At 38.2% G+C, this 22,968-nt stretch overlaps 2 protein-coding genes across 2 annotated transcripts; one reads left to right on the forward strand and one right to left on the reverse strand.

Annotated features, from left to right (window-relative positions):
• Positions 1-315: 315 nt before the first annotated feature.
• On the reverse strand, positions 316-11,218 carry LOC105047852 (uncharacterized). The gene is made up of 7 exons (XM_010926960.4): positions 10,768-11,218; positions 9,174-9,309; positions 3,489-3,570; positions 1,730-1,905; positions 1,193-1,330; positions 941-1,080; positions 316-814 (listed from the first exon to the last, which is right to left on the reverse strand). Exons 1-7 carry the CDS (start codon positions 10,883-10,885, stop codon positions 573-575), a joined length of 1,032 nt encoding a protein of 343 aa, XP_010925262.1. The 5' UTR covers positions 10,886-11,218; the 3' UTR covers positions 316-572.
• A 3,042-nt stretch (positions 11,219-14,260) lies between these two features.
• On the forward strand, positions 14,261-21,223 carry LOC105047851 (26S proteasome regulatory subunit 8 homolog A). Its single transcript, XM_010926959.3, has 9 exons — positions 14,261-14,531; positions 15,297-15,394; positions 18,388-18,612; positions 18,724-18,786; positions 18,876-19,039; positions 19,370-19,526; positions 19,620-19,718; positions 19,820-19,930; positions 20,898-21,223. Exons 1-9 carry the CDS (start codon positions 14,303-14,305, stop codon positions 21,036-21,038), a joined length of 1,287 nt encoding a protein of 428 aa, XP_010925261.1. The 5' UTR covers positions 14,261-14,302; the 3' UTR covers positions 21,039-21,223.
• The last annotated feature ends 1,745 nt before the right edge of the window (positions 21,224-22,968 follow it).

Raw genomic sequence — 22,968 nt, forward strand, 5'->3', positions numbered from 1 at the left:
AAACGCAAAACCAACTCCAAAACTGGGTTGCACAGGCTCAATTGTTTTCAGCAGCAACGTTACCCACCAACCCAAGTTGTTGTGCTTGACTTTATGCAAATAAAGCTGAACCTTCAAGCCTCCTTGTGCATTAAGAAAAATCTGGTAATAGGACATCACAATACCCCAGGAAGGACATGGTTTAACGCCTGGTACTTGCATCATCTGCTGGCTGCTGGTCTTTCAGTCCTCATGCACAATTTTCTTTCTTTTTTCCCCTCTGGGTTTCTTCTTTTTGGGTTGAGACAAGAAGCCATTTATATAGTACCACCACACTAATATAACTCCACAAAGATCAAAATATTAAATATACAGCACAAGGTTTTTAAGTTTCTTTATAAAGGATTGTTCAATAAAGCACATGGAACCTCGGCTGGTTATTCTTAGAAGACGGCTGCAATTAAGCATGAGAAGGGCACCCATTTAATAGCAACCACACCCTCCAAAGCTTAGAGGGGGTAATTGGATCAATAAGGAATAAGCCTTCTTATACGCTATCGAGCGCAGCATCGGGAATCTAGTGAGGCAGCATCCTACCCCTCGCTAGGTCCATCCTTGCTAATGTGAAAACCCTCGATTTTCCGAGCAACTTCATTTGCACCAACCTTCACTTTTCCAGCAGAACCGTTCGCCCCGGTCACCTCATTCTCATCAGCAGTGGCAGGACTCATCTGCCATATTCTTATGGTCCCATCTTCTGAACCTGAAGCATATGATTCACCTACTGGAGAAAACCGTACACAATGGACAGGTCCATGATGACCCTTATTGCAAGCTGAACGCAGGCAAAAGAACATCCATATCACATTGGAGTAAAGAGCTATGAGGAACCAATGAACCAACTAATCATAACATGAAATTATCTGCATGAATTGCGGTCTAAATAAGACTTTAAACTTACTGATCTGCTCCCCAGTATGAAAATCAAAAACATGAATCCACATATCTTCGCCTCCAGCAATGAATCTGTTGCCAAGTTTTGGTTCAAGCGAAGCTGATTCAACAGTACATGGCATGTTGTAGCTTTTAACAAGTCCAAAACTGATGACCAACAATCAAGAAATCAAAGTAAGTAAGAAGAGAATGCCAGCCAGCCAGCCACAGAGAGAGAGAGAGAGAGAGAGAGGCATAAAAATGTGCTAAGAAAGCTTACTGGTTTGCATCCCAAAACTTGACAGATGATCCATCAGCAGTAGTGATATATCTGCCATCTTGGCTAACTTCAGCACTGGTAACGGGTGACTTGGTCTCAAGAGTTTGGACAATATTTCCACTTCTTACATCCCATAACCTGTGCGGTAGTTGAGTAAAATGTTGAGGAAGAAGGGGAGGGGGGTGGGAGGCTAAATTTCATGCCACTAAGTTTATATAATGGTCAAGACCATGTTACAGCATAACTTATGAGAAATAATGAAAACAACCATACTGGCAAAAATGAATGGACGCTAAGAGTACAGCAATCCATGTATATTTGATGTTTGTGACTGGGCATGGGACTTAAATTATAACAATTCCTGATCGTTTATATGATAACTCAAATTAGCAAGGCATCGGTAATTCTACATTAGCAAAGTCTGTTCACAAATATACATTATGCATTGGCCGCAACCATATGAAAATAGAAAAGTAGGTCAAGGATGATGGAAAAAAGATCGGATTAGAATATCTGTGGAGGAAGAAATAAACACACCTCACACCCCCAATATCGGTGCAAGAACTTAATATTGTCTGATCACTATGAAGCCAAGCAACAGTTCTAATCGAACCAGGTGATTTATCAACTTCTCTTGGAGGTGCATCTGGATGATTCAAATCAAATATCCGTAACATTTTTTCGACTCCTCCAGTGAGCAACAGGTGTGTGTCCTGCAGCCAGTGTTTAACGAGTCAAAGAAAAAGGAAAACAAGTGCCAGCTGAAATGCACCAACAAACGAACATGATGTCCTCCTAGGAAAGCTCCTGGTCCAATATTACCACGACACAAGTGCTTCTTGTCCCTAACTAACAAGGAAATTCAATTAAACTGCTGCTCAAAAAGCATATTTCAACTATAACCTTGGTGCTACAGCCAAAATGTCCAAATTTTTTAAACAAAACTCACCAGTGCGTGTTGCATCACAGTTAGATGATTGAATGTGTGTGTCACTATGGACTCATCCGGTTTGCGTGAAGAATTTTCCCTCATTGGAATGGGAAGCTGATGCTTAAGTATATAATACCTAGGAAAATGACTTTGCATGTTTGGTTGACCATGAAAATGTGACATAGGAAACACACTTCCCAAAATGACTTATGTTTGGTTAAACATTTACTTTCTTTAAAAAGTTGTATAAAATACTTATTATGCCCTTAATAAAGTTGTGCTAAATACCTGTAAAACATCACATGCATAATTTTTAATAGATATTTTTAAATCTAAAAATATTTTAGAATACATTTAGATATTTTAAAATCTTGAAATACTTTAAATATTTAAAAATAGTTATTATAAATATTTTAGTAAGTTGAGCTTTTAGAGTTTAACAATTTTTGATAATTAAACAAGTTTTTTATTATGATAATTATTAATAATTGTTAATATCTTCTCATATTAAAATTACTACAACTTTTTTATGTTATGGTAATTTTCAATAGTCTAAGATTAACTATTAAAAATAGGTATTGAGAAGATCATGATAGCTTAAGGGCATTTTTGGTTAAGAAAAATTATCACAATTCCTAGCCCATGAGAAAGTGGCTTTCCCAAGTCCTACATGAGTTTTTTCCTTATGAAATATAGGAAACTTATTCCCATGGGAAAGCTACTTTTCCATCTCTCTCTTTTGAAACCTCCAACCTAATATAAGGCATTTTTTTCATTTTCTTGGTGACCATACTCCCCCTCTTCCCATGAACCAAATGAATCTTGTACATTTAACTCATTGAAGAAATAAAAATTCAACCTCTTGCATATATGGAATTCCAGATTAAACATCAATCACAAATTACATTAACAATTAAAAGCAATGATATCAAGATAAGCCATGCTGCCAAACCATCAAAAGCATTGCAACTTGCATCATACTTCATCAACATGTAAGAGAATTTGGGAACACAACAATAAACCACTTCATCAAGAACATAAAAGTCAACTTTGAAAGACCCTCTCCACTTGCCCCCCACCCCACAAGCCCCAAAAAAAACCAAAAAAATCACAGCAATACCAATACCAACTACTACAACCACCACAGCAGAACAGAAGGGGAAAAAGGGGAAGAAACAGAAAGGTCACATTCCTCTCACATGGTGTCTAGATACCACAAAATATCTGCAGTAGAACTGTGGGAGGAATAAATGTAAATCCAGTAGAATACCACTAAATGACAAAATTAACACATACAATAAATAGGGGAGTTTTTAAGACCCAAAATCAAATTGTATGAATCAATTAAAAGAAGGCCTCATTTACCTCGGAAAAGGCACATGCGCGAACAATGTGCTTGTGTTCAAACGAGTGTAATTCATCTCCAGTTAATGCATCCCATATTTTCCTGCAAAAAGGTAAACACAATAGAATCCTAGTTACTTTTCCATAAACATAAAGCATACTATATCCAACAGCTTGAATAACCTTTCTCAAAAAAACGAAACAGCTTGAATAACATAATTGACATTCTGCAGGGAAGGTACACCCTTCCAAACAACTAGCCTAAGCAAAACATCCCACTGACCATGAGTTTAAACAAGTACTAAAGACATCAAAGACAATATATTACTGCTAATCTCCTGATTATCAACAGTCTATACATACTTCACATTATAAAATTGATTCTTGAAGGATGTTTTCATGTTGAAAGATGTTTTCATGTAGCAGCAAAAAACTTAGGGTGCGTTTGGTTAGCCATTAAAAAAATATTTTTTTTGCATTTTGATTTCTAAAGAGCAAAAATTAAAAAGTAATGTTTGATAACACCGTGAAAAGCAAAAAGCAAACATCAAAATAATCAAAATAATTACTTTATATGCAAAGCAAAAAATTTTTGCTTTCCAAAACTTGCTTTTCTACTTTTTTTTGCTTCCCCACATCTAAAACGCCAAACCAAAAAGTAAAGAGTCCGAATTCTTTTTCCTCGTCGAGCTCTTCATCTCTTCATCCCCTTCTCCCTCTCTTTCTGAATCTTTCTCTCTCGTCGAGCTCTTCACCTGTCATCTCCAAACGTTGCTTGTTTGCTTTTTGCTTTTACTCAAAAAAAATAAAAAATACTTTTTAAAAATCAAAAAGTGTAACCAAACGCACCCTTAATATTTATGGACATAATCTCCAACACCTAATCAGCAATAATTTTACCCATAGCATATTATTACACATACATGCTAGAGGGCATCACTAGGTAGCTCATATTACACAATAAGATGGCCCCTAATGGTCGATATCTTCTTAACTACAATACAGACAAGGACGCTAGTCCACAGTTATTTGGATTCTCCACTAAGCTACCTCAATAGACAGCTTCATGATCACCAATTGCATTAGTCCACATACAGGCCACATATTGAAATAGATGACGAAGGGTTGGAAAAATGAAAAGCAGCCTGATATTTAGCAATCAAGAGATGTAGATGAATGATTGTAAAAGATTGCATTGTTATTTGGTCAAAATCAATCGTACATATGTTTTATATAGTAATAAACAAGAGAAGGAAAGCACATAAATCTCCTTGATGTGGTAATAAACAAGAGAAGGTTGGTTTATAAAAATCAACAGTAGTCATTCCTGAACTACAAAACAATAAAAGTAAATAAATGACATACTTGGAATAAATTCCCAACAGTCATTGGATGCTTCCATTCTTTTTAAGAACTTAATGAAGCTTATCTTTGAATTCCCTCAAGCTGGAAAAATCTTGATTGCAGCAAGGAAAAAAAAAAAAAAGAAACGGCATATTGTAGGTGACAATGTGCCTTCACCATTTAAGACAGACATAATTGATTAATCATGTGAAACATATGGCTACTCTGTAGATCCCATATAGACTATTAAATAATCATCAGATCATATGTATATATTTGATATGTACACCTCTATCTTTATTACTATAGTAATCCATCCATCCATAACCATCCAGCCTTTTTATATTTTTAGAGCTGTAATCTCTGAAGAATCATATACTAACTATTGTGACCACCGACCAGTCAACCAGAAAGAATGCATATAATGACTCTACATATTAACATAAACTTAACCCTGGAACATATCTCTATCCAAGTCTCTGGCCATGAATCAAAAAATCCTCCTAGCGAAGAATGTGGAGGAAAGGGCAGGATGGGGTTGCTTGCTCTTCTGCCCCGCACCGACACCCACCACCCCTATCAAATGGATAAATAAATTCAATAACCTTAAAGCATGCTTAAGTCAGCTGTCCAAAAACTGACAATTGCTGAATATTTCTACCACACAACTAAAATGCTTTAACACTGAATGGTACTTTCTCATCGTATTAGCAAGGCTAGCAATATAAGGCCCATAATGTCGCTCATTATTGTAAGGATGCTACATTTCATAACTTAAATCATTAATTTGGATCTCATTGTTGGACCAAGGACAAAAGTACCAATGTGCTAAGGTCATGCTAGTCACATGTTGCCATGAAATTGTATGATATTGGGCAATGCTACACAGCCACAAGCATAAGCAAAGCAAATATGGTCTATGTCCTGAATGAAAATTTGACCAGCATGCATCATACAAACATGCATACAACCATAACATGCATGTACCTGGCATTATAAGTACCATGTTGTACCATGTAGTAAGCGGCATACCATATCAATCTATTAGGGATAGCAACGGGTTGGGTTTTGGTCCGATCGACCAATACTCGCACCCGCCCTATTATGAGAAAGCCCATACCCATACCTGTCTAGTACTAGTCGCGGGTTAGGTCAGGTAGAATAAAGGATGCAGGTTGGATCGGGTTGGGTCGAGTATACCCATCTTGCCTCGGGTCAGATCACATTGGGTCAGACCTCATAAAATCCTCAAACCCTACAAACAATCATCGTTCTATCAAGATTAAGATCTCAAAACCCATGGGATCAACTCCCCCCGCCACAACTCACATGAGATCCCCCGGCGATCTCCCTCAAGTGCTCTCCTTCCCCACAGATCTCCCAAGAAGAGAATGAAATGAAAAGAAAAGGAAGCGAAAAGAGAAAAAATCTTAGGTGCCCTCCTTCCCCACAGATCTCCAAAAAAGAGAATGAAATGAAGATAAAATAAGCAAAGAGGAAAAAAATGAGGGCAAAAGTCTTACCTTTTAAATTTTTCTGTCTTTCCTTTGTTTGCATGGATTTTGCTTATGGTTTTCCCCAATTTTTCCTTTATGTTTTCCATCCTCCGGAGTCTCAATTGGGTGGGAGGCTTGGAGCGGCCAAATAGGAGGGTTTTCCTCCGATTTTTCCCTTTTTTTTTCCATCCTCAGGAGTCTTGATTGAGTGGGAGGCTTGGAGCGGCCGAATAGGGAAGCAAGCCTCAATCGAGAGGGAGGTTGGAGTGGCCGAATAGGGAAGCTTACGATGGCTAGGGCTTTGTGTTGGGTCTTTATATATAAGAGTTTAAACAGTAGGTGAGTGAGAGTGCGCGCGCGCGCGCGTGTGTGTAGGGTTGGGTTTGGGGCAGGGCATACTATTATCCGTACTCGATCCGAATCCGCTTCGGATTTTTTTTTCTAGAACCCATATCCACCCCGAATTTTAATTGGATCGAGTCGGACAAAATTGCAAAGCCTACAATCTATACAATGTCAATATGATACAAGGGCTTAACACATCCCCATCCTAACACATGGTACAGATGTGATGCCAACTCGACCAGTATACCATTTGTCGATACAGTGTGCACCACATCATATCAACAAGGTATCATAAAGCCCAATACCAAGACTTAAAATATTGCCTATATTTGTCAAACTTGCATATGATACAATACCTTTGTTGCTTTCATGAAGTGGTGTATTTTGCTCTATTGAGAACATCTGAAATTATTGTTTACTTCCTCTTCTAAACAATATAAAGTGATGATGATATATAAGACTCAACTACATGCAAGGAAGAAAATTCATCTATTCCTTCAAAATCAAAAGAATGAAGGTGGTTCCAGTGGTGATAATTATATTATTTGTCATTTGTACTTGTTCCATCAACCTACCTCTTTATATTTTGTTTTGGTCAAGAATACGAACTCATATGGTAGTAATATAAATATATTAAATAATTTCATATTAAATAACTAGACAGAATGTTTTTATCATTAGACATCTATGCATGGCCTTGTGATGGTGAAAATTAGACTTGATATTTTTGCCCCTCTACATTCATATATACTTTCATTTTTAGCACTTTCTAAATTTTTCAAAAAAACATAAAGAATCTTGTCTAAGATTCAACACAATTTAATCCTCCATGATTTATGACTTGATCCTGAACCTAACAACATTACTATTGTTCTCATCAGCAAGAGCCTGAATGCACATGAAAAGAAAATCATGTTTCACTGATAACAGATGCACACAAATATGTAAAACATCTTGTTATAGAATAAAAATAAATGACATTTAGAGTAATGTATTAAGCTTTGAAAACATTTATTCTGAGAAACATGCCTCTTAAATTTCTAGTCATCAGTAATGTAGTAGTATGAAAGCAGGAGAAAAAAATATTCACAAAATTGTTGCAGAAATTCATAATACTAAACAGCTTTTTTAAATAATTTAGAAGTTATTGCATTCAAAAGTTTCGTAAAGCTTTGATGATCTAACAAATCCCATCTTAAGCATTCTGCTTTCCTTGGCACTGTAATCTCCAATACCAAAATGGAGTTTTTCAGAGAACTATAAATGCTCTCTGCTAACCTAATTTGCTTTTTTCAATTTTCTTTACCCTAATCCATCATCCTTCTATTCTAACAAGCCTCCACTGCTACAAAGTCAGTCAAAGAAACATGTTAATATCAGAAATACTGATCATCCAAAGTAATCTCAATGCATCCAAACCACTATCTATTCTCACTTAATGTTGTTATTCACAATTTCCAGATGTCCCTAATTGGACCAGAGAATTGGTTTGTGTTGTCTAAAATCCTCATCCTAGCTACAAGTTCATATACTGAAGCTCATGAGTGGTACATTGCCCAAACAAATAATACAATAGAAACAAGCTTATGCGGAGAGCTTAATAACTCGTACTTCATAAAATAAGAAGAAATAGGATCATGATTATGTCCTAAACCCTTGATAGGCATATGTAATTCCTGACTATGAGAAAGCAGGTGCAGAGTATTATTTGACTCCTAAGGAAGAATTCCATTGGGTTGAATTGGAATAAGACTACTTAAACACATTTTTTCCACTTAAACCCATCAAACACTGTTTTGCAAGCTACGTCGTTCCAAGCCTCAAACAGGCATGTCAAAAGTTGAAAAGGATTATTTTTTGGGAATAATCTGGAGGAAAACTGCACAGTTCTTTACTCCAAAGCAAAGAGGATTAAGAATAAGTTCACCCATTTATTTTGGGCTAACTCATACCACAACCAAACACAGCATATGGCAGTAATGCTGGATATTGAAAGTTTGGATCCTCGTAGCTTTGAAAGATGTAGATTGTCAAAATGGTACATCAATTCTAACAAGCCAAATAGATCTTGTACAAAGTTGTCACATAGCCCATGTTTTCAGAAGCAAGAAAACACAAAATTGATGAATAAATTAAAGAAAAGGATCATGTCCAGAATAAACTTAAAAATCCCTACGTGAAGATACAGAGAGAGAACCTAGAATATTTCATGGATGAAATTAGACATCAAACTAGTAAAGCAAGCAGAAAATTGCAAGCTTTAAGCAAAAAGCATGAATAAAAAAAACCAGATATTGCAATATTTTCAAAAAGAAAACAAGACAACCATAGAACTTGCAGGTTCCGAAAGCAAAATTCTTTGTGGAAATACATCATCATTGGTCAAGCATCCATAAACATCATCACATTGTATTTAAAAAAAAAAAAAAAAAGAGACAAGCATGATTCATTTGCCATTCTGAATTGTTTGTGACTTTCATTAGCTTTAACAGTAGCCACTAAAATAAATAAGATCACATACGCTGTGAAATCAGCTGAACCAGATGCAGCGCGTAAACCATTGGTATCAAGGCAGCAACTCCAGACGGCACCCTTATGCCCTTCAAAAGTTCCAATCCAGTCTCCTGTCTCACCATTTCTCAGCATAGGACTGGCATCTGAAAATTTTAATAATTACTTTTATTATTACATAACCTAACATGTTCCACTAATCAGTACAATGCATTTGAAAAAGATTTAATATGTAGTTTTAAACACCCTATCCTTCGATTATGTCTAGACATATATTCATTTCATTATTTACTGGCTGTATAAACTATGATGGAAGTTAAAGAAAAGGACATTAACTTTAAACAAAAATTAGAATGGATTTAAAAATGAAAAAGAAAAACCTTAAGCATAACCAACCCTAAACTTCCACATATACAAAGCAACAGTATAAACACTTTCAAAAAAAGGTTCAGATGAATCCAAACTATGAACAATCCATTAAATATAAACCACAGATAGTAGATCCAGGAGAGAATGATGGCAGCCTTTATTCAAACCTGGCACTTTACATTTCAAATCTCACTATTTCATGCACCAAAGTAAAAAATTAGTTTACTTAACATAAATCATCAAGGTGAATACAACTTACTATGGAATAAACACTCAACATATTAATTAATTGTTAATGACTTAAATTACATTTTCACACAAAGAAAAAAATAATGGAGCAAAATATTGCTAATATACTTTACAGTTTACACAATTTTATTATATCAACTTCGATATTTGGAGTTTCTCGCCTGCAAAAGATGAGGGCCCATTAAAAAGGACCACCAGTGATGTGCCATTTAGTATAAATGGCCACTAACCCATGGTTACCTGAAATAGGAGCGGGTGCGGGAGTAATTTAGGTCAGGTTACAGGGAAGCCTACCTCTCAAAAATCAAAAATCAGAACAGGAAGTGCTTAGGAAACTGCTGTGAGAATGTATTTCTTTGGAGATTCCAAAACAGGTGCAGCACGCCAGCACCCCTTATATGAGTTCCCTGCGGCTAAGCATTAACCTTTTAGTTTCCTTAAGTCAATACCAATAGCATTCTTTTTTCTCCAGCAGTGCCAAATGTTCATGTTAATGGAAAGTGGCATTCTTTTTCCTTTTTGACATATCAATATCCTTTTCAGCAAATGATTGTCTAACAATACAGTATCACGTTTCCAGGCATCAACCAAGAATAAGGAGCCTGTTAATTAAAGATTGATTGTTCACTTTTGGCAGGACAATAACCACTGCCCACCAGTAACCAGAGTGTACTGGGGCAAAACTCAATATATTGCTCATCTCACATCCTGCTGCCTGAGATGTTGTCTACTTCACATCATATATGTCACATTAAAGACAACTCTCCATCTACCAATCTTTATTCTCTCAAAAATTTAACCTTGCTCATAAAGCATGCATAGAAAGAGAAATTTAAAAACTTGATCCGACACTTCCAGTAGTACTTTTTAAGTTTTATTAGAGAAAAATAAATCTAAAGTATATATTGGCAAAAGACCGCTTTTCTTGGATCCATCTGTGAACAGAAAAGATACCGAATTAGGAGGGCAAAAGAAGAAATGCGCACCTTTGCTCGCGCTGATGAGAAAGAATCCGTCTGGAGTAACGGGGCTGTAGAACAAATCCACCACCGGCCGCGAATGTCCATGGCAGACGAGAGGAACGGCCACCTTTCTCTTCTCCATCCAAGAATCTAAAAGGCAAGACCCTCAACCCTAAAGAATCCTTTCGGCAAAATCGAAAGGAAGGCGATCGAATACCAACTAAAAAAACTCTCACTATCCAGAAACCCTAGCCCCAAAAACGACCACTAACAATCTCGAGATCCCAACCCTCGTCAGAATGTTTTTTGTTTGAAAAAAAGAAATCGAAGGCAATCGAAGCCCTCTGTAACGATCGAGAAGAACCGTGTGGAGATTGAAATGTATAATTTTTACACTTTTTAAACTAAAATTTTAATTACGCAACAAAAACGAAAAAGAAAAAAAAAAAATGGACAAAACCAGGGAGCGGGGGCGGGGGCTAGGTAGGAGAATGAGAGTAGATGAGCAGGTCCTTACATCGGAGGGTTGACGGAACGTTACCAAGAGGGAGCTACTATGTTGGTCTTCCACATGTAACGCGTTGTTGCGGGTTGTTTCTGATGGAGAGTCCTGACCGTTGGATATAGATTGGCTGCGATGATCTGATCTTCTAGTTTTTGCGCTGTCGTTCATCTGGAGGGAAAATTGGGCTGCTAGGCCCAACTGACTAATGGGCCGATATGTTTGGATTGGACTTGTCCATTAGAGCACATTTCGCGTGAAACTGGAACTAATGGGCCGATATGTTAAGGGCGGCCACCAATATGGGCCCACCTAGTCCTAGTAAAATCCTCCCTTTCTGCCCTACAAAAAGGCCAATGATTAGTGTTGATGAGATTGGGAGATTGAAAAACCCCTTTCAACCCCTTAACATCTCTTGTTCTGTTTTCCATTAATTTTCAATGATCTCTAATTGGATCAGATGGTGAGCAAAAAGAATTTGAGTAGGATTTATCATCATCTGGAAAACTAAATATCCTGCAGTGTTCTGAAAAGGAGCACAGCTTCCCTCTACCAATTTGATCACTATGATTTATTTGTGCAAAGAATGATCCAAATCTTGCTATTTATCATGAGATTTTTTTTTCAGGGTTTATATGCTATTCGAGAGTATAATAGTAATTTTTCATTGCATATTTTGATTTGTCATGCTTTGAGATTGGGATATAAATCCATATTTGAACATATCCAAATTAAGCATCTGAATGTACCCATATCTATATCTATGTCAATAACAAAATATTTTTTTTATAAAAAGGATAATGATATAAATAGACAGTCACCGAATTCATATCTTTCCATTTCCAATCCTATTTAATCTAATATATGGATCTTTAGGAAAATAAGTAATAATATTGGCATATCTTAATACAATTTACGTTCTATTTAAAGATATGATTGATTTGAGAGTTCATAAAACTTGGCCATTCCACATTTGTCCATATTTAAGATAAATATGTGTATAAATAATTGTACCTGATTAATATCCATATTTATATTATATTTAATAAATAAAAATGAAGATATATATGGATACATTGATATCTGACATGCTTGCAACTCAAATGTCAATAATAATGATGATAATAAAAGCATCATGCACGAGCAATGAATTGCTTATGTTTCTACTTTCAAGACAAAAAAAAGAGTGCACCATTTGACTTTCTTATTATATTTATATATCTTCCAAGAAACAAATATAAAATTTTTATCTGACAAGGACATATTTGGATGCAAAAAAATTTATTTAGAATCCTTGATTTTCTCAAAAAAAACTTGATATTCTCTAAAAATCTAATATTTTTTATTTCTTTAGTTCACTTTAAATCTAGTGATATTGAGAAATTTATAACTAGCTTTCTAAAAAAAAAATCCATTCTTACGAAAAGACTTAGTTTTTCTTTTCATTTCTTGTGAATTTTTTTGCAAATAAGAATATCCTTAGTTTCTAGCTATTTATTAGAAGAAAAGATATATTTCAAGCTTTTTAACTTGTTAAAGATGAGATATAAAGAATGCCAATGATTCGAAGGCGATGGCTATTGACCGCTGTATAAAAATGGTTCCTTCTTATCTCTTCTAGATCCCTATTGAAATATAATCATTATGGAGGAGACTATTGCAATCAAAAAAAAAAAAAAAAACAGAAGAACAAACCAAAACATCAATATAGGTAATATAAACTTTGCCTTTCAAAACCTAGTTGGTCAAGTTAAAATCAATCCAATGATCAAACTTAAGTTAGCATAAGTGTTGGGCTAATTTCTAATTAGGTCAAAATAATTCTATAATGGCTTTATCTTAATAAACTCCATCTGTCAAAAATACAAAGAATTAAAGACATCTAAATATTTTGGAAAGAAGGAGAGCTTTTAATTCAATCAATACGATCATAGAAAGAATGAAGTAATTTAAATACAACATAATATCATCTCTCTGAGTCTGTTATATATAAATAATTACTAAAATTATAGATTCAAAAATCAATGGTAAGTTTTGCTTCTGGAAAACTCTTGTAAAAAAAGAGGATTTCTATACACAAAGTATGACCAAGCAATATCCTGAATGGAAAAAATGATTTTGTTTTACTAAAGATTAAGCCATAAACAAGCAAAAATTACTAAAATTGAATCTCGAACAAACAATGCATCAAAATTTTTATATTTTATCTTTAGATGGAAACTTTAGGGGGATATCTTTTAGAACCTATCTGGTCTAAATAACCATTTGTATACAGCTTATGTAATTATATTTTGTTTTAGTAATTCTAGACCATATAAAGATTAGTGCTAGCTGAATTAGCCAAATTGCTTATTTCAGTTATTAGGAAACAAAGAAAATAGTCTTTGGTTTGAACTCTTGATGGGTTAGGAATTGGGTAATTGTACATGTGAAGGATTTCTTGCAAAGAAGGAGCGTAAGGAGTATGTTCAGCGATCCCTAGTAGATCATTTTATAGTTTTGGCTACACATTATGCGACCCAACCCAACTGTTTGCAACTTACTCGATCATGAAAAATATATCCACTCGGATGTTCCATTTACTCATCGAACCCAGCGACATTGGCTCCACCCAGGATTTTATTATTATTATCATAAATATTGTTACATTTAATCATCAAACTTGATAAATCTTAACATTTTTACCTTCCCAAAAACAAAAGAGTACGTGCTAAGTACTCGCGCAGATGGTCTACCCCGTTACACTCCTCTATGACTCACCTTGACCAATCCATCCCTTCCACGTGCAGGGACCAGATATTTTGGACATTGGGCCTGGTTGTAGCTTCGGGATCTGGCCAGGTCGGGCTGGGCTGGGACAGGTGGGTTAGCTTGACGCGAGTCATTGGAGCGGCTCAACCGTAGATTACCGGTCCGCCCGTCCAATTACAACTTGTAAGGGTACTATCGTAATTTTGTTCCATTCGCTTTGCCAGCCGACTGTATTTGGGAATATAAAAGGCCCAGGACAAGCTTTTATCGAGGGATGGGAAGGTAGAAGAAAGAAAGGGATTGGAGATGGCGACGGTGGCGGTCGAGAAGCAGGCGGTGGCGGCGATGGGGGAGAAGCAGGCGGTGGTGGAAGGAGAGATGTTCTCGTCGGCGGCGAAGGTAAGGGGAGGAGGAGGAGGAGAAGGGCTGCGGCAGTACTACCTGCAGCACATCCACGACCTCCAGCTTCAGCTCCGTCAGAAGACGCACAACCTCAACCGCCTCGAGGCCCAGCGCAACGAGCTCAACTCCCGAGGTCAGTGCCCCCCCTTCCCGAAACCGTAACCCTAGCCTCAATTTTGTTCGCCATGGAGGTTTCTTGTTTTTGTCGTAGTCGAAACCCTAATTATGATGCGAAGTGAATGCGGGAATTTTGGCTGGCAATATTGGTCGCATCATCATCATCATCATTATTGTTATTGTGATCGTTTGATTGCTTGTTATTTGATCTGGACATGTTTGAAAGCTTGGAGTTCTTTTGGCGGGCATTCTTTGGAAGAAAACTCCTGATTCTTTTTATACTTTGGGCAGTTAATGAAGGATTTTCCGTTTATAAGTTGGTTTTTCTCTTCAAGCGCAACGTCAGGATCTGGGTTCGGATGGTCTGAGATCAAACTTTAGAGTTTCAATAGAAACAACTAGTGAGACCTTTTTGCGTCTTTGTATGATATTTTGCTTTGATGTCATGATTAGGCATTTTTCTCACCGGATGTAGTATCATAGCATATAGTTTTCTAGAATGTTGTATGTTATTTAATCATTCCATTCATGTTATCTACAGGGCATTTTTAGTTTATGTAATATATATAGGAAAAATTTCTGGAACGTGGTTTTGCTACAATTCACCATCTAAGCTTCCAAGTGTGCTCCGGATCTGCCATCATCTAAATATGATGCTAACATTTTCATTCAATATGTTTGCTGATTCATTTCTTGGTTATGATCCCTTCTCCAAAGAAAAATCCTATCACTTCCTGTTGACTAGTGTCAGTGATGTTGTAAATGGTTATCGCAATTGCAGTAAGAATGCTCCGAGAGGAGCTACAACTACTTCAAGAGCCTGGGTCGTATGTTGGTGAGGTGGTGAAAGTTATGGGGAAATCAAAGGTCTTAGTCAAGGTTAGTTATGGAGTTCGACTGCATATGCTTTCCTTAGTGAGGCAGGATTCATTTTATGATTTATCTGCTAATGCTGTTTAGCTAATTCTAGATGTCAGATGTCTTAGCTTATGTTCTTGTTTTTGGAAATTCTTTTCTTCATTCTATCATATAAAATTTGATAAAAGATAAGGATGTTAAAAGCTTCTGGAATCTCTTGTATGTTCTATTGCTTGCTCTGAAATATGATATTATTTATGCTTCTTTAGCTACTGCTGTTCCACCTATGCTGGAACTTCAGATGTCTTCCCATGTGGTATTGTCTTTAGAAATTCTTTTCTGCATTCAATCAGATGAAATATATTAAAAACAATTCATGTCCAAAGCTTTTAGAACCTCTTGCGGTTACAATGGTGTAAACTTGCAGGCTATTGCTTGCTCCAAAAATATGATATTGTTTCTGATTCATGGTATTGGACTATAGATTAATAGATCACCTAGACACCCAGCCTGATGATATATGATCATAAGTGACGTATAACAGGAGGCACCTTTTTCTCGAGGCTTATGGCTATATGTCTGGTCCAGATGAGTCTTTACAGGTCATTCTCTCAGAGCTTATGGCTGTGCCTAGGAAATTGTGACTTAGCATTTGCCACTGAACTACCTCAAGAATTTAAATTAACTGAATTATGTGCTCACCTAACAAGCCACTGCAAGAAGGTGCCTCTAACAGCTTGATTCATAAAAAACATATGCATACATGTGTATGTATGTATGTCTTGAAGATCCTAAACCTCACATGTTTGAACATACCTTCATTATAAGAGTTGAAGGTCCTAGGACATTTGTTTCCAGTGCGAGACATAAGATGATTCAATTCTTGAGTTTTAAGCTTCAAAGTAACATTTTCAGGTGAATATGACTCTCCCCACAAGTTGCCTGATTGTTGCTGATCTAATTAGTGATTGGAGTCAAGTAAGTTCTGGCAGGACATCCTACGGAACACCAGGATGGGGTGCCATCCTATATATTGGGACAGGACTGTTCTGCCATTGTCCTAGCATCTTGATTGGGGCGTCTTGGGACATTCACCATCCTAAATGTCAGGACGGGGCGGGATGGCTGCACGTCCTATTCCATTGGAAAATCGAGATAGCCTCGTCTTCTGGGATTTAAATCCTTGATTAGAGTTGAATGTAGCTTAATCCAAATGTTTTTAGTCAATCTTGTGTGTTCATCTGTTGTAAGGGCAAGGAAGTAGGTTGGTAGATATGTCCTCTGAGAAGGAATATATCTTCTTGGATGGCGCATTTTAGTATCTTGACAATTGACAACCAAGAATATGTTTTCTTTTAGAGTAACGTACCAAAGTATATCCTAAAGTAACTTATATAAAGCAATATTTTGTTTCCACTATTGTAGGTTGAAATAGGTGACCCGATTACTGAGAACAAGTTGCCTGTTTCACAGTGAACATGTTATAAAAGAATCACCCATTTTCTTTGATTGATGAAATTTGATGAATTATCTGCATTTTATGCAAGTGACATCTGTGACACAGTATCAGTATATTAATTGGATACAATTATGACTGTTATTATTCTGAGATGTCATAGAAGTTGGTTTGAAACTCGCATATTCATAGTCTATTTAGTACTGTTTTGTTTGTTTCTTTGTTTGTTTATTTGATTATTTATTTGCTTATTTATGTTCTACAGTTTCCTTTCAGTCATTTTACATTTTCTGGTGATATGAGCCATGAAATGCCGCTCTATGGTGTTGAACTTTGTCTCAGATCTTTTGCATGCATCTATCTGCATTCCATTATAGGGTATTTACAGTTTACATTGTTACTGATCAACACTTATTTAGTCCTTGTGTTCATCTGAATAGTTATTGTGTTTGAATATAATTCCAAAACCAAGCAAGATTCTAAGAGTGAACCTTAATTTTCTGAATCTGAAGCAAACAGTTGCGGATTCGGGTCTTAATTACTAGAAGAGGAGGTAAATGTGGGAGCCAATGCAGATGTAGGGAAGTAGGTCTGTTAGAAAAACTTAAATAAGAAATGCTTGGGAAGCATGTGCAATCCAAAGTGGGTAGGCCACCCTTAGTGAAGACCTCTTGCTGCTAAGAAACTTTGGATGCTAGAACAAGAAAGTCGAGTCATGAAGATAATTAGGTTATGAAAGTTCATCAGCATAATTTGAGCATAGTTAGTAAATAACATAGTGATAAAAAACTTTGTGAATCGTTATGCATGCAATATGAAGAAAAAATAATGAACAGTGCATTTTATAATTGAGGTAAGTTGGATTTTTTTGGTCAAATGCTATTGGTACATCTATGGTAGTTGATTTAGGATTCAGGACAAGGTGAAAGCATTAGGAAGCAGGTGCGACAGCATAAGTGAGATTTCAGAGAGGCTGTAGCATCGTAAGTAAAAAATCCCAGCTACAATTGGGGTGTGCTTGGTTAGAATTGTTTAAAAGTGAAGGTGGTCACTTTCTCGAAGTGACTACAGGGTCAGTCTGCTGAACCAAACATGCAGAAGTTGCTTAGTTCTCTTGGAACTTGGAACCCACTTCAGGCTTGCCACTTCCCCCAAACCATGCTCCTGTAAGGGAAACTCAACTATGCAACTCAACTTCGCAGTATCTGCACAATAAATATGATGCTTGTGGTGTATCCTCTGGATCTGCTTTTGTTTTGTGTTTTCTTATATCAAGTTATGTTAGCACAATGCTTCAGATTTCAGGAGGTTCTTTTAAATAACTATGAACTATCTTGCTGGGTTTCTTTTTTGGAGCTCATACTTTGAGGTGTGTTCTTATTTCATGCTAGGTAACTCATGAGTAACAATGATGGCTGTATCTTATTCTGTTTACAAAGAAACTTATTTGCATATTATTCTGGTGATATATATTCTTTTCGATAGTGCTTGCTTTTTGTATGCTGTGAAGCAGTTGTAACGAGTGTCTACGATTCAAACACTTGGATATTTCTTTCAGGTTCATCCAGAAGGGAAATACGTTGTGGATATTGATAAGAACATTGATATAACAAAGATCACACCGTCAACCAGAGTTGCTCTTCGTAATGATAGTTATGTGCTTCACCTAATCTTGCCTAGCAAAGTGGATCCTTTAGTTAATCTTATGAAAGTTGAAAAGGTTCCTGATTCTACTTATGACATGATTGGCGGTCTTGACCAGCAAATCAAAGAGATAAAGGAGGTCAGTAAAGTGGAAAAAGCTTTTATATGCAGTGCTTGATTATTGAGCATAGGCTATATGTGTGTCATTGTTTCTCTATGAGGCCTGTGCACTAAACATGTACTACTTCAGGTCATTGAGCTTCCAATCAAACATCCTGAATTATTTGAAAGCCTTGGAATAGCTCAACCAAAGGTATATATCATGACAGCATATCAGTATCATTTGTTTTGCAATCAACTCTATATTCAATGGTGAAGATTCTAATGCTAGATTTTTCCCAGGGAGTGTTGCTTTATGGGCCTCCAGGTACTGGGAAGACTCTGCTAGCAAGAGCTGTTGCCCATCATACTGATTGCACCTTCATTCGAGTTTCTGGATCTGAGTTGGTTCAGAAATACATTGGAGAAGGCTCCAGAATGGTCCGGGAACTCTTTGTTATGGCTAGGTGTGTTAGATTCTTGTCAATATCAGCTTTTTAACATCTTGATATCGTAAATATCATTGTAAAATTCTTCATTGTTAGTACTTTATGATCCTCAATAAAGAAAATGGACATAGTAAATTAATAATGAAGATGAAACCCTTCTTTTGCAATCTGTCCCTTGTGGAGATCTAAGAGTTGATGGCATAGAACCGAGTGCCTACTTCATTACTTCTAAGAATTTATGTTTGTGTCCCTTGATGTTAGAAAGTTATGAAAGATCATGACACAATCATGATTTGTCTCTAGCAGTGCTAATAATTTAAGTACTTTGTGCAATACTTTCCAAAACAGGGAACATGCGCCGTCAATCATCTTCATGGATGAAATCGACAGCATTGGATCTGCTAGAATGGAGTCAGGCACTGGCAATGGTGACAGTGAAGTTCAACGTACCATGCTTGAGCTTCTCAACCAGCTTGATGGATTTGAAGCATCAAACAAGATCAAGGTACATTGCACCTTGTTTATGGAGTTATTTTAATTGGTTCTGGGTATGTCACCCATGAAATACATTTTTTTTAAAAAAGAATGTTCCATACAGGTTCTGATGGCCACAAACCGGATAGACATCTTGGATCAAGCGCTCCTCAGGCCTGGTCGGATAGATAGAAAAATTGAGTTCCCTAACCCAAATGAAGAGGTATGTGATATGGTGACCAACACACAAGACTTAGTTATCCTTCAGAGATTCTTACAAGTGATTGGTAATACTAAGTACTATGCTGTCCAATTATTTCTCAGTCCCGTTTGGATATCTTGAAAATTCACTCAAGAAAGATGAACTTGATGAGGGGTATTGATCTTAAAAAGATTGCAGAAAAGATGAATGGTGCATCTGGAGCAGAACTCAAGGTAATTGTCTGCTCTGTTATATTAACAAGGCTATCTTTTCTTGATTGTTTTTACAAGTGAAACTATAGCTGATAAGCCATGATCACAAAAATCATGATTTGCTCGTACTTTGGCATGAAGTAGCACCCAGCTTGCAGTTTCTGACCAAGTTTAGCCAATGATATTCCCCCCCAAAATGACCAATAAAATAAAAAAGAAAAAGGGGAAAAAACTGGACACATACTCACATAGAGAGAGAGAGAGAGAGAGAGAGAGAGAGAGAGAGAGAGCTCGTGGATGGTGTATGACGTAGATGATTCCTTGAGGTATTTGCTATATATATTAGAATTTAAATGGAGCACTAAATTGTATCATGGAGCATGCCCTATATTCCCTCCTTGAGGGTTTGCTTGTTTGTTAGAATTTGCACGAGCACTGAATACTAATGTGGAACTTCCACTGTATTTTATGTAAGCTTTCCTTTTGTATTATAAGTGATGGAAAATTGCCAATGGTTGTTGGGGCAACCTAATCATGTCACCAGTCATTTAGAAGTTTACTTTGACATGCAACCAATATCAATGAGACATTGTTTGCTGACTTGGCCTGGTTTTAGGCAAAATATTTGCTAATCTGAAGTTGCAGAATATTTGGTAATGTCCTATTGTTCCTGGTTCTGTCATTGGCTTGTTATTGGAAGTCAATATACTTTATAATGGGCTATGTGGTGGAAGAAGCTCGAGTTCAAAAGTAATATTTCTTCCACCATGGCAAATTATGAGATTGAATTCATCTTTTGTGATGCACCAGTACATGTTGAAAAGAAGCCAGAAGCTTTTTCATCACATCAGCATATGATGTTGGAGACCACGGTCCTGGAAATTGAACATATATGTTGTTGTGTGGGATATGCATTTTGATCAAAATATGATCCCTGATATGTGAATGCGAGTTCAAAGACCATATAAATTCATGCTCCTTTTTGCAGGCAGTGTGCACGGAAGCAGGAATGTTTGCACTCAGGGAGCGAAGGGTTCATGTAACACAGGAGGATTTTGAGATGGCAGTTGCCAAGGTCATGAAGAAAGAGACCGAGAAGAATATGTCACTAAGAAAACTGTGGAAGTAGATCTAATTTTCTTGCTTTGATTATCGATATTCTCGAGGGCATATATTATTGTATGCAGTTATCACATATTTTTGGGCTTGGAACTGTTGCCTTTTAAGTTGTAATCCAGTAAAGTTTATGCAGATGCTGTGAACTCTTAATGTTTCTTAAATTTAAGGGTTTAGAAACGAGCTAGCATTTATCTCTTCTTCTTTGTTACTATAATTTGGCAACCTTTTGGAATTAAAAGAGAAACTGGTTAACAGCTAATAGTGAGTTAGATTCATCCTTGGTTGCGTTATGAAATGAAAATTGTATCGATTGGTATACCATGATGTTAGGATTTCGCCCCAACCCCCACCGCCCGTCCGCGGTTGTCCAATTGTAAGTACGAAATATGGGTTAGTCAGGAATCAAAGTTGTTGGGTATAAAATCCCCCCTCCACCCCAGCCGAAGTTCGTGAGGGGAGTAACCCTCCGGGGATCCAACTGACTTCCGATCTCCGGCAACATCTCTTCAAACCTTCCGGACGGTCGAGTCTCCACCACACTCCTAAGTTTTGTCGACGGGCAAGCTCCCGCCAGCGTCGACCGGATTCTTCGCGACGTTCGGACTCTTACGGGAGTCGGATCTCGCCCACGACTTCACCCCTGATTGTGATTACAGGTAGGCCTCGTCCGAGCTCCTACGGAGCCGGATCTCGTCCCCAACTCCGAATGCAGACAGGCTTCGCTCGGACTCCTACGGAAGCTGGACTCCGCCCACGACTCGAGCTGCAGGTAGACTTCGCCCGAGTTCCTACGGGAGCCGGACCTCGCCCACGACTTCACCCCTGACTGTGATTACAGGTAGACTTCGCCCGAGCTCCTACGGGAGCCGGATCTCGTCCCCAACTTCGAATGCAGAAAGGCTCCGTCCGGACTCCTACGGGAGCCGGACTCCGCCCACGACTCGAGCTGCAGGTAAGCTTCGTCCGGACTCCTACGGGAGTCGGACCTCATCCCTGACTCTAATTACAAATAAGCTTCGTCCGGACTCCTACGGGAGCCGGACTTCACCCCTGACTGTGATTACAGGTAGACTTCGTCCGAGCTTCTACGGGAGCCGGATCTCGTCCCCAACTCCGAATGCAGAAAGGCTTCGCCCGAACTCCTACGGGAGCCGGACTCCGCCCACGACTCGAGCTGCAGGTAGACTTTGCCCGAGCTCCTACGGGAGTCGGATCTCATCCCCAACTCTGAATGCAGAAAGGCTTCGTCCAGACTCCTACGGGAGCCGGACTCCGCCCACGACTCGAGCTACAGGTAGACTTCGCCCGAGCTCCTACGGGAGCCGGATCTCATCCCCAACTTCGAATGCAGAAAGGTTCCGTCCGGACTCCTACGGAAGCCGGACTCCGCCCACGACTCAAGCTGCAGGTAAACTTCGTCCGGACTCCTACGGGAGCCGGACCTCATCCCTGACTCTAATTGCAAGTAAGCTTCGTCCGGACTCCTACGGGAGCCGGACTTCACCCCTGACTGTGATTACAGGTAGATTTCGCCCGAGCTCCTGCGGGAGCTGGATCTCGTCCCCAACTTCTAATGCAGAAAGGCTCCGTCCAGACTCCTATGGGAGCCGGACTCCGCCCACGACTCGAGCTGCAGGTAGACTTCGCCCGGGCTCCTACGGGAGCCAGATTTCATCCCCGACTTCAACGGAAAGAAGACTCCATCCGGGCTCCTGCGAGAGCCGCGCTCCAAGCTCCTCTCAGACGGGTAGCCAGTCACATCTCCCCGTCAAACACCCTAGCCGAACTCCGGTCGATAGGCCTGGACCCCCTGGCAGGTCGCAGCAACGGCCACGACTCTGCTCCACCTCCTGCGATGGATTCCATGCGGCCCCATCACTCTCTGGCAGGCCGCAGCAACGGCCACGACTCTGCTCCACCTTCTGCGATGGATTCCACGC

This window comes from Elaeis guineensis, chromosome 7, assembly GCF_000442705.2.
Source record: "Elaeis guineensis isolate ETL-2024a chromosome 7, EG11, whole genome shotgun sequence".
Lineage (NCBI taxonomy): Eukaryota > Viridiplantae > Streptophyta > Magnoliopsida > Arecales > Arecaceae > Elaeis > Elaeis guineensis.